The 12,975-nt window shown below is 38.2% G+C and overlaps 1 protein-coding gene across 2 annotated transcripts in view; it reads left to right on the forward strand.

The window, feature by feature from the left end:
• xxylt1 (xyloside xylosyltransferase 1) overlaps positions 1-12,975 on the forward strand; it is a 50,137-nt gene that overhangs the window by 137 nt on the left and 37,025 nt on the right. The window contains exons 2-4 of one of the 2 annotated variants that reach the window (XM_062028541.1): positions 2,706-2,770; positions 4,437-4,962; positions 10,789-10,936. In XM_062028541.1, coding sequence (XP_061884525.1) covers positions 2,769-2,770; positions 4,437-4,962; positions 10,789-10,936 — 676 coding nt within the window. In that variant the 5' untranslated portion in view covers positions 2,706-2,768. Of the gene's footprint in view, positions 1-2,705; positions 2,771-4,436; positions 4,963-8,432; positions 8,567-10,788; positions 10,937-12,975 lie in introns of those variants that run through there. The other variant, XM_062028543.1, reaches the window with a different exon arrangement.

The following is a 12,975-nucleotide window of genomic DNA, read 5'->3' on the forward strand; positions in this document are numbered from 1 at the left end:
ACCTGGCCGTGCTCAAAAGTTGCACATAGTTGACTGGGGAATTTCGCAACCTGACTTAGCTTGCTAGCTTTTTTAGCTGGCAGTCATTAGAGGCAGGTTGGCAATGTAGATGTGCTATATTCAGTTTGCATGCTCCTTTTTCATAGCACAATTGCTCTATCGTGTCTGCAAATAATACTAATTGTATTTATTTTGCAACTTTGCAAATATCCTGTATGTAGAGATGGTGGTATATTCATGTCTGCATGCTTCTTTTTCATGGCTCAATCAATCAATCAAAGTTGACTTATTAAGCCCTAAATCACGAGTGTCTCAAAGGGCTGCACAAGCCACAACGACATCCTGGGCTCAGATCCCACATCAGGGCAAGGAAAAACTCAACCCAATGGAATGAGAAACCTTGGAGGGGGCCATAGATGTGGGGACCCCAATGGACGTGGAGGGGATCTAGTTAATAGTGTGAGAGTCCAGTCCATAGTGGATCTAACATAATAGTGTGAGAGTCCAGTCCATAGTGGATCTAACATAATAGTGTGAGAGTCCAGTCCATAGTGGATCTAACATAAGAGTGAGAGTCCAGTCCATAGTGGATCTAACATAATAGTGTGAGAGTCCAGTCCATAGTGGATGTAACATAATAGTGAGAGTCCAGTCCATAGTGGATCTAACATAATAGTGAGAGTCCAGTCCATAGTGGATCTAACATAATAGTGAGAGTCCAGTCCATAGTGGATCTAACATAATAGTGAGAGTCCAGTCCATAGTGGATCTAACATAATAGTGAGAGTCCAGTCCATAGTGGATCTAACATAATACTGCGAGAGTCCAGTCCATAGTGGATCTAACATAATAGTGAGATAATCCAGTCCATAGTGGATCTAACATAATAGTGTGAGAGTCCAGTCCATAGTGGATCTAACATAATAGTGAGAGAGTCCAGTCCATAGTGGATCTAACATGATAGTGTGAGAGTCCAGTCCATAGTGGATCTAACATAATAGTGAGAGTCCAGTCCATAGTGGATCTAACATAATAGTGAGAGTCCAGTCCATAGTAGATCTAACATAATAGTGAGAGTCCAGTCCATAGTGGATCTAACATAATAGTGAGAGTCCAGTCCATAGTGGATCTAACATAATACTGTGAGAGTCCAGTCCATAGTGGATCTAACATAATAGTGAGAGAATCCAGTCCATAGTGGATCTAACATAATAGTGTGAGAGTCCAGTCCATAGTGGATCTAACATAATAGTGAGAGAGTCCAGTCCATAGTGGATCTAACATGATAGTGTGAGAGTCCAGTCCATAGTGGATCTAACATAATAGTGAGAGAGTCCAGTCCATAGTGGATCTAACATGATAGTGTGAGAGTCCAGTCCATAGTGGATCTAACATAATAGTGAGAGTCCAGTCCATAGTGGATCTAACATAATAGTGTGAGAGTCCAGTCCATAGTGGATCTAACATAATAGTGAGAGTCCAGTCCATAGTGGATCTAACATAATAGTGAGAGAGTCCAGTCCATAGTGGATCTAACATGATAGTGTGAGAGTCCAGTCCATAGTGGATCTAACATAATAGTGAGAGTCCAGTCCATAGTGGATCTAACATAATAGTGTGAGAGTCCAGTCCATAGTGGATCTAACATAATAGTGAGAGTCCAGTCCATAGTGGATCTAACATAATAGTGAGAGAGTCCAGTCCATAGTGGATCTAACATAATAGAGTCCAGTCCATAGTGGATCTAACATAATAGTGAGAGTCCAGTCCATAGTGGATCTAACATAATAGTGAGAGTCCAGTCCATAGTGGATCTAACATAATAGTGAGAGTCCAGTCCATAGTGGATCTAACATAATAGTGAGAGTCCAGTCCATAGTGGATCTAACATAATAGTGAGAGTCCAGTCCATAGTGGATCTAACATAATAGTGTGAGAGTCCAGTCCATAGTGGATCTAACATAATAGTGAGAGTCCAGTCCATAGTGGATCTAACATAATAGTGTGAGAGTCCAGTCCATAGTGGATCTAACATAATAGTGAGAGTCCAGTCCATAGTGGATCTAACATAATAGTGAGAGAGTCCAGTCCATAGTGGATCTAACATAATAGTGAGAGTCCACTCCATAGTGGATCTAACATAATAGTGAGAGAGTCCAGTCCATAGTGGATCTAACATAATAGTGAGAGTCCAGTCCATGCAGCAGAAGATCATCTTGAGTGGAGACAGGTCAACAGCACAGAGACGTCATCAACTGATGCACAGATGAGTGGTCCACCCAGAGTCCCGACTTTGAACAGCTAGCGCGTCCTCTGTGGTCACATGGGCAGAGCAGAAAAGAGACGGCAGATCAACTGGTCTAAAAGGGGGAGTCTATTTAAAGGCTTGTGTATACAAATGAGTTTTAAGATGAGACTTAAATGCTTCTACTTTTGCTTTATTATGTCTGCAAAAACTACAAATTGTAATTATTTTGTAACTTTGCAAATGCAAATGTCATTTGTTTGATGTTATATTTATGTTTGCGTGCTTCTTCGTGGTGCAGTTGCTCTATTATGTCTGCAAGTAATACTTTAAGTCCCTTAGAAGTTGGGAAATGTGGTTTATTTAGAGATGGATTTACGTTTGCATGCTTCTTTTTCATGGCACAAGTGCTTTTGGACACCACAATATGTTTAACATCGTCTCTTTGTCTTTTTTCTAGGTGCAAAATCATAACATTAAGACTCAAGAATCTTTGAAAAAATGCAGTGGCAGAGAGGCCAACATGTAAGTGAAATTAAAATATGTAATATTCATCACTTTCCAAGGTTCTGTTTTGCAAATAATCATGAACTTGGAATTGAATGGCAACAACACATTGCAAAAAAGTTGTCAGAGGGGCATGTTTACCACTGTGTTACATGGCCTTTCCTTTTAACTATACTCAGTAAAGGTTTGGGAACTGAGGAGACACATTTTTGAAGTGGAATTATTTCCCATTCTTGCTTGATGTACAGCTTAAGTTGTTCAACAGTCTCCCTCCTCATATTTTAGGCTTCATAATGCACCACACATTTTCAATGGGAGACAGGTCTGGACTACAGGCAGGCCAGTGTAGTACCCGCACTATTTTACTGTGAAGCCACGCTGTTGTAACATGTGGCTTGGCATCGTCTTGCTGAAATAAGCAGGGGCGTCCATGGTAACGTTGCTTGGATGGCAACATATGTTGCTCCAAAAGCTGTATGTACCTTTCAGCATTAATGGTGCCTTCACAGATGTGTAAGTTACCCATGTCTTGGGCACTAATATCAATCAATCAATCAATCAATCAACTTTTATTTATATAGCCCTAAATCACAAGTGTCTCAAAGGGCTGTACAAGCCACAACGACATCCTCGGTACAGAGCCCACATACGGGCAAGGAAAACTCACCCCAGTGGGACGTCAATGTGAATGACTATGAGAAACCTTGGAGAAGACCGCATATGTGGGTAACCCCCCCCCCCTCTACACCCCCATACCATCACACATGCTGCCTTTTACACTTTGCGCCTATAACAATCCGGATGGTTCTTTTCCTCACGACGTCCACAGTTTCCAAAAACAATTTGAAATGTGGACTCGTCAGACCACAGAACACTTTTCCACTTTGCATCAGTCTATCTTAGATGAACTCGGGACCAGCGAAGCGTTTCTGGGTGTTGTTGATAAATGGTTTTGGCTTTGCATAGTAGAGTTTTAACTTGCACTTACAGATGTAGCGACCAACTGTAGTTACTGACAGTGGTTTTCTGAAGTGTTCCTGAGCCCATGTGGTGATATCCTTTACACACTGATGTCGCTTTTTTGATGCAGTACCGCCTGAGGGATGGAAGGTCACGGGCTTAGCTGCTTACGTGCAGTGATTTCTCCACATTCTCTGAACCCTTTGATGATATTACGGAGCGTAGATGGTGAAATCCCTAAATTCCTTGCAATAGCTGCTTGAGAAAGGTTGTTCTTAAACTGTTCAACAATTTGCTCAGGCATTTGTTGACAAAGTGGTGACCCTCGCCCCATCCTTGTTTGTGAATGACTGAGCATTTCATGGAATCTACTTTTATAGCCAATCATGGCACCCACCTGTTCCCAATTAGCCTGTTCACCTGTGGGATGTTCCAAATAAGTGTTTGATGAGCATTCCTCAACTTTATCAGTATTTATTGCCACCTTTCCCAACTTCTTTGTCACGTGTTGCTGCCATCAAATTCTAAAGTTAATGATTATTGGCAAAAAAACAAATGTTTATCAGTTTGAACATCAAATATGTTGTCTTTGTAGCATATTCAACTGAATATGGCTTGAAAAGGATTTGCAAATCATTGTATTCTGTTTATATTTACATCTAACACCATTTCCCAACTCATATGGAAACGGGGTTTGTACAAGCGAGTCCTTTTTGTCTTTCAGGACGGTAGAAAAGGCGGAGAAGAGGAGTGAGCAGTTTTCCCTGCAGCTTGGTGACATGAGCGCCCTCAGACGAGCGTGCAGAGTGGTGGCCAGGGTCAGTACGGGCAGGTCCTACCAGTTTGTGCTGCTCCTGGCCGGCTCCATGGCCGTGGTGGCCTTTTACTACTTCGGCTCCGAGAAGCACAACTTCTCCAGCACCACCAAGAGGATCAAGCAGACGCGGGCCAGCCACAACTCCAACAGGAACGACGCGGACCTGACGGCGGACTTCTCTCGGCCCGGGGAGGAGAGCAACGAGGTGGGCGCCGAGGAAAGGCACTACCACCTCCTTATGATGTTCACCAAAGTGGACAAGAGCCGCAGCCTGCAGGACAAGTTCAGGGTGGCCATGTTGTCCATGGTGAAGCACGCGCGCTTCTTGGAAGGAGAGAAGCTGCTGCTTCATTTTGTCAGCGACCAGGCCAGTCGAGAGCTGGCGGAGAGGATGCTCCAGGAGTTCCTCACAGATGCCACGTTCAAGTATGAGGTAGGCCAACCGCTGTCTGGTGTGCCGTGGGAGATTATGTACTTTCACCTATTTGGGTTGCAAATATTTGATGCAAAGCAGTAATTATAGTCTGCAAATGATGTGTTGTTGTTGAATGTCGGTGCTGTCTAGAGGGAGGCAGACTAACCGTGTAATACTCTTCCATATCAGTAGGTGGCAGCAGCTAGCTAATTGCTTTGTAGACGTCGTATCTAATGCTTGAATTAGCGCCGTCATTTTTGTCCATTTTTCCACGAATATCCCGATCTCTGAAGTAATGTTATGCTTTGATACGCTCTGATACAAATTAGTTGCCGCTTTGTTACCGTTCCTCACGCTTTGATCCCGCTTTGATACGCTTTAAATCACGCTTTGATACGTTTTATTACGCTTTATTGAACTTTATTACGCTTTGATGCGATCCTGACGCTTTAAATCAGGCTCTGACACGATTATCAAGCTCTGTTGTGCATTGTTACAACAAAAATAAGAAAAAAATGTGAAAAACTCAGTATACTGTTTTCCACACATTTTTTATATTCATTTATTTTTTCAATTTCTCTTTTTTTTCCGTTATATTATGTTTTATATCTTCATTTCTTTTATTTTTGTAATCTTAATAAATATCTATCTTTCATTTCTTATGCTAGTTGAAAATAATAAAAGGCAATTATCCACACATTTTTTATATTCATTTATTTTTTCAATTTCTCTTTTTTTTCGTTATATTATGTTTTATATCTTCATTTCTTTTATTTTTGTCATCTTAATAAATATCTATCTTTCATTTCTTATGCTAGTTGAAAATAATAAAAGGCAATTATCCACACATTTTTTATATTCATTTATTTTTTCAATTTCTCTTTTTTTTTCCCGTTATATTATGTTTTATATCTTTATTTCTTTTATTTTTGTCATCTTAATAAATATCTATCTTTCATTTCTTATGCTAGTTGAAAATAATAAAAGGCATTTCTTTTATAAAACGTAACATATTCTCTTTATTATTAACATTTTCATACAGAAAAATGATAGACAGTAATGTCAAAGTGCAACATCAAACAGCAGAAGTACAGAAACAATGATCATCGTATAAAAAAGGCAATGATGCAAAAGAGAATGGATTTGTAATCCTGTGTTGGTTTTACATAAAGGTTTCAATGTCACTAGTCAATATCACAGTCACTTTTTATACCAAATATGTGTTATATGTGTTTTATGTCGCACGTTTGCACCAAGAAAAATTCCTAGTTTGTGAACCCGTTCTCAAACAATGGCAATAAAACTATTCTGACTTCCTATTTGTAGGGGTCCGCGCTTTGAACCAAGATCTGTTAAGCTTTCCTACGCTTTTAGTCAAGTTTTGCTGAGCTTTGTCACGCTTTTTCACGCTTTCATACGCTCTCGGCGCTTTATTCCATTCTTGACAGAGCGCAGAATTTTTTTAAACCGTTTAAAAAATTTTGGCGAACTTTCCCACGATCCATTAGGACCCTCACGCTTCAATCAGGCTTTGTTACGCTTTAACGCCGCTTTGCATGCCGCTTCAAAGCGCCGTTGGTGTGAACCTAGCATTAAGGATGACGAAACTAAAACTGAACGGAAATCTTTTATTTATAGATCCGTATCGCTCTGGAATAACCTGCCTCGAATTCTCACCGGCATTGAAAGTAAACAGGTTTTTAAAAGGAAAGTAATATTTGGTCTGAGTCTGTAAATGAATTTGCTTGTTGATGATTTTTGTTTGGTTTTGTATTGTGTAGTTATTAGGGGTGTAACGGTACACAAAAATGTCGGTTCGGTACGTACCTCGGTTTAGAGCAGTGGTTCTTAACCTTGTTGGAGGTACCAAACCCCACCAGTTTCATATGCGCATTCACCGAACCCTTTTTTAGTGAAAAATGAAATGTTTTTTTTTTCAAATTCAAGACAAATTTATATGTTTTTGGTAACACCTTAGTATGGGGAACATATTCTAAGTAACAAAGACTTAATTTAGAGTTATTTGGTTTGGGTTAGGGCAAGGGTTAGAGGGTTAGGGTTATAATAAGGCCATGCCGAATAAGGCATTTATAAGTACTTAATAATGACTAGTTAAGAGCCAATATGTTACTAATTTGCATGTTAATAAGCAACTAATTAATGGTGAATATGTTCCCCATACTAAAGTGTTACCATGTTTTTTGTACTGGTGCATAAAATGAAGCGTGCATGAACATCACCTTGTTCAAAGAACAAAACCAACACAGTGCATAAATCACAACAAATTACACACCTGCAAATCAGTCAGCTGTTGCCGTATCCGTAATACGCCGATAGGGAGAAGTTTGTATTTACACGATGAGTCGGGTGTGTCTTGACCTCCGCCGAACCCCTGAGCCCGACTCACCGAACCCCTAGGGTTCCATCATACCCAGGTTAAGAACCACTGGTTTAAAAGTCACGGTTCGGTTCATTTTCGGTACAGTAAGAAAACAACAAAATATAAATTTTGGGGTTATTTATTTACCAAAGTTGCAAAATCTTCCACCAAAAATATTTTTTCTAACGCAATGGACATTCACAGTGACTTTTATCTCCACGACAATACATCGGTGAAGCACTTTAGCTTCGGAGCTAAAGTGCTTGGCCGATGTATTGTCGTGGAGATAAAAGTCACTATGAATGTCCATTTCGCGTTCTCGACTCTCATTTTCAAGAGGATATAGTATCCCAGGTGGTTTAAAATACAAATCCGTGATCCACAATAGAAAAAGGAGAAAGTGTGGAATCCAATGAACCAGCTTGTACCTAAGTTACGGTCAGAGCGAAAAAAGATACGTCCTGCACTGCACTCTAGTCCTTCACTCTAACATTCCTCATCCACGAATCTTTCATCCTGGCTCAAATTAATGGGGTAATCGTCGCTTCCTCGGTCTGAATCGCTCTTGCTGCATTGTAAACAATGGGGACTTGTGAGGAGCCCTTCCTCCGGTGACGTCACGCTACTTCCGGTACAGGCAAGGCTTTTTTTATCAGCGAGCAAAAGTTGCAACTTTATCGTCGATGTTCTCTACTAAATCCTTTCAGCAAAAATATGGCAATATCGCGAAATGATCAAGTATGACACATAGAATAGATCTGCTATCCCCGTTTAAATAAAACAATTTCATTTCAGTAGGCCTTTAATAAAACATGTTCCTGCCGCAGTTCCATGTATCCAGCACCAGGGGGCACTCACTCCCTGTTGCATGTCGTGGTTGCTAGGAGAGCATCTTTCAAGCCATTGTCGCCTCTCCCTGCCTCATTTATGTTTCCATATTTGTCTCTCAGCAACGTTTACAATCTTCAAACACTTTTCAAGTCATTTGACTACTTTGTTCATAGAAAAGTGTTTCCCCGGCAACAGCAAGTAGGAAGAAAAGCGCTTCCATTGATGCCGACGTTATGGATGATAGTCGGCGGGTGAAATCAGGGCAGCGGAACTAAGTGCTTCTGGTGCGGTCCGGTCTGGTCTGCCGGGGCACGGGAGGAAGTGTCAGGCGTCATGGTAACGACAGGGTGTGTTCGTCACGCTGCTCAGCGTTGGAAAAAATACATTAATTTACAAATGGTGATAATAAATGTGAGTATTAATCCAGATCACCATCTTTGTGTGTGTGTGTGTGTGTGTGTGTGTGTGTGTGTGTGTGTGTGTGTGTGTGTGTGTGTGTGTGTGTGTGTGTGTGTGTGTGTGTGTGTGCTGCCCCACAAACCCACTTTTTCATGCGCGTCACATGTGTGCCGGCCTGCCACAAATACATGCAGTGCTGCCTGCTGGTCCGCCAGAGAATAAGATGCAGCAGGAGGGATCAGAGTTGCAAACTTAGCCACTTTGTTGCTATATTCAACAAATAATCAGACCCATAACAAGAAAAAAGTGACAAAGCAATTTAAAGGGGAACTGCACTTTTTTTTGGAATGTTGTCTCTCATTCACAATTCTTATGTAAGGCCAGAACTTTTTTTTGTTGTTGTTTTTTTTCAAATAAATTCTAACTCGTAAATACAAACCCCAAAAGCAGTGAAGTTGTCACGTTGTGTAAACGGTAAATAAAAAGAGAACACAACAAATCCTTTTCAACTTATATTCAATTGAATAGACTGCAAAGACAAGATATTTCATGTTTGAACTGGTAAACTTTTGTTATTTTTGTTAGCTCATTTGGATTTTGATTCCTGCAACATGTTTCAAAAAAGCTGGCACAAGTGGCAAAAAAGACTGATAAAGTTGAGGAATGCTCATCAAAGACTTATTTGGAACATCCCACAGGTGAACAGGCTAATTGGGAACAGGTGGGTGCCATGATTGGGTATAAAAGCAGCTTCCATGAAATGCTCAGTCGTTCACAAACAAGGACGGGGCGAGGGTCACCACTTTGTCAACAAATGCCTGAGCAAATTGTTTAAGAACAACATTTCTCAAGCAGCTATTGCAAGGAATTTAGGGATTTCACCATCTACGCTCCGTAATATTATCAAAAGGTTCAGAGAATCTGGAGAAATCACTGCACGTAAGCCATGATATTACACACCTTGGATCCCTCAGGCGGTACTGCATCAAAAAGCGACATCAGTGCGTAAAGGATATCACCACATGGGCTCAGGAACACTTCAGAAAACCACTGTCAGTAACTAAAGTTGGTCGCTACATCTTTAAGTGCGAGTTAAAACTCTATTATGCAAAGCCAAAGCCATTTATCAACAACACCCAGAAACGCTTCGCTAGTAACATTCATAATAACATGTATTATATATATGTAATGAAGTAGCATTCATAATAACATGTATTATATACATGATGTAAATATATATGTAATGAAGTAGCATTCATAATAACATGTATTATATACATGATGTAAATATATATGTAATGAAGTAACATTCATAATACATGCAATATATACATGATGTAAGTATATATGTGTTGTAGTAACATTCATAATAACATGCAATATATACATGATGTAAGTATATATGTCATGTAGTAACATTCATAATAACATGTAATATATACATGATGTAAGTATATATATCATGTAGTAACATTCATAATAACATGTAATATATACATGATGTAAGTATATATGTCATGTAGTAACATTCATAATAACATGTAATATATACATGAAGTAAGTATATATGTAATGTAGTAACATTCATAATAATATGTAATATATACATGATGTAAGTATATATGTCATGTAGTAACATTCATAATAACATGTAATATATACATGATGTAAGTATATATGTCATGTAGTAACATTCATAATAACATGTAATATATACATGATGTAAGTATATATGTCATGTAGTAACATTCATAATAACATGTAATATATACATGATGTAAGTATATATGTCATGTAGTAACATTCATAATAACATGTAATATATACATGATGTAAGTATATATGTAGTATCTAGTAACATTCATAATAACATCTCATATTTACATGATGTAAGTATATATGTAGTATCTAGTAACATTCATAATAACATCTCATATTTACATGATGTAAGTATATATGTCATGTAGTAACATTCATAATAACATGTAATATATACATGATGTAAGTATATATGTCATGTAGTAACATTCATAATAACATGTAATATATACATGATGTAAGTATATATGTAGTATCTAGTAACATTCATAATAACATGTCATATTTGCATCATTTTAAGCATACTGAGGTGTATTAATTTTCCTCTTCCTGTTGCTCTTCCAACTTGCTTTATGGCCGTAAAAGCAACGTGTTTGTCAACAATGTGGACTAATTGTTGCTTGCCTACCGCCCAGGTTGTGTTCCACGATGTGGGGGCCCTCACCCGCAGCCTGGCCCCCATCGTGGAAGCCATGCAGAAACACTTCAGTGCCGGCTCTGGAGCTTACTACAGCGACGCCATCTTCTTCCTGTCTGTCGCCATGCACCGCATCATGCCTGAAGGTAGGACCGCCATCTTGCACTATTCATAATAATACCATGTAATATTCATAATAATAATAATAATAATATCATGTGAAGTGTTGATTATAATGTTCACATTAATAATAATAATAGTATCATGTGAAGTGTTGCTTATAATATTCATTAATAATAATATAATTTGAAGTGTTGCTTATAATATTAATAATAATAATATAATGTGAAGTGTTGATTATAATATTAATAATAATAATATAATGTGAAGTGTTGATTATAAAATTGATAATAATATAATGTGAAGTGTTGCTTATAATATTCGTATTAATAATAATATGTGAAGTGTTTGTTTATAATATTAATAATAATATCATGTGAAGTGTTGCTTATAATATTCATAATAATAATAATATAATGTGAAGTGTTGATTATAACATTAATAATAATAATATAGAGTGAAGTGTTACTTATAATATTCATATTAATAATAATATGTGAAGTGTTGATTATAATATTAATAATAATGATATGTGAAATGTTGCTTATTGACACTACTTTGCATGCTTAAATGTAGAGATCCACGCTTACTTTTTGTTCCGCGCCGATACTGGTACCGATTATTGTACTCTGTGATGCTAGTACTTCCTGTGCAGTGTTATTGTACCCTGTGATGCTAGTACTTCCTGTGCGGTGTTATTGTACCCTGTGATGCTAGTACTTCCTGTGCGGTGTTATTGTACCCTGTGATGCTAGTACTTCCTGTGCGGTGTTATTGTACCCTGTGATGCTAGTACTTCCTGTGCGGTGTTATTGTTACCCTGTGATGCTAGTACTTCCTGTGTGGTGTTATTCTACCCTGTGATGGTAGTATTTCTTGTGTGGTGTTATTGTACCCTGTGATGCTAGTACTTCCTGTGCTGTGTTATTGTACCCTGTGATGCTAGTACTTCCTGTGCGGTGTTATTGTACCCGGCGATGCTTGTACTTCCTGTGCGGTGTTATTGTACCCTGTGATGCTTGTACTTCTTGTGCGGTGTTATTGTACCCTGTGATGCTAGTACTTCCTGTGCGGTGTTATTGTACCCTGTGATGCTAGTACTTCCTGTGTGGTGTTATTCTACCCTGTGATGCTAGCACTTCCTGTGCTGTGTTATTGTACCCTGTGATACTAGTACTTCCTGTGTGGTGTTATTCTACCCTGTGATGCTAGTATTTCTTGTGTGGTGTTATTGTACCCTGTGATGCTAGTACTTCCTGTGTGGTGTTATTCTACCCTGTGATGCTAGTATTTCTTGTGTGGTGTTATTGTACCCTGTGATGCTAGTACTTCCATGTCAGTGCATCGTGGCATAGAGACCACAGGACATCCACGTAATCACCGAGCATGAAAACATTGCAGCGTCAAAATAACAACACCAAAGCTAAAACTAGATTAGATTAGATTAGATTAGATTAGTGTGTGTAATGCCACGTTTAAGGAAGAGCACACAGACAAAAACAGGAAATTACAAGTCATGCTGTTTAGTTTTATTATTGAGAGGGGATTTATGATGATTGTAATCTACCATGCATGGAAGGATGTTCATAAGAAGTTATTATTCCAATAAGAAGTTATTTGTCATATTTATGTAAAAATGTCCATTAAGTTATTATTCCGATAATAAGTTATTATTCGTCATATTTATGGAAGTATGTTCATTAAAAGTTATTATTCCAATAATAAGTTATTTGTCATATTTATGGAAGGATGTCCCATAAGAAGTTATTATTCCAATAAGAAGTTATTCTTCCAATAAGAAGTTATTTGTCATATTTAAGGAAGGATGTCCATAAGAAGTTATAATTCCAATAGGTAGTTATTTGTCATATTTATGGATGTATGTTCATAAGAAGTTATTATTCCAATAAGAAGTTATTATTTGTCATATTTATGGAAGTATGTTCATAAGAAGTTATTATTCCAATAAGAAGTTATTATTTGTCATATTTATGGAAGTATGTTCATAAGAAGTTATTATTCCAATAAGAAGTTATTTGTCATATTTATGGATGTATGTTCATTA

The sequence above is a fragment of the Entelurus aequoreus genome, linkage group LG19, assembly GCF_033978785.1.
Source record: "Entelurus aequoreus isolate RoL-2023_Sb linkage group LG19, RoL_Eaeq_v1.1, whole genome shotgun sequence".
In the NCBI taxonomy this organism is placed as follows: domain Eukaryota; kingdom Metazoa; phylum Chordata; class Actinopteri; order Syngnathiformes; family Syngnathidae; genus Entelurus; species Entelurus aequoreus.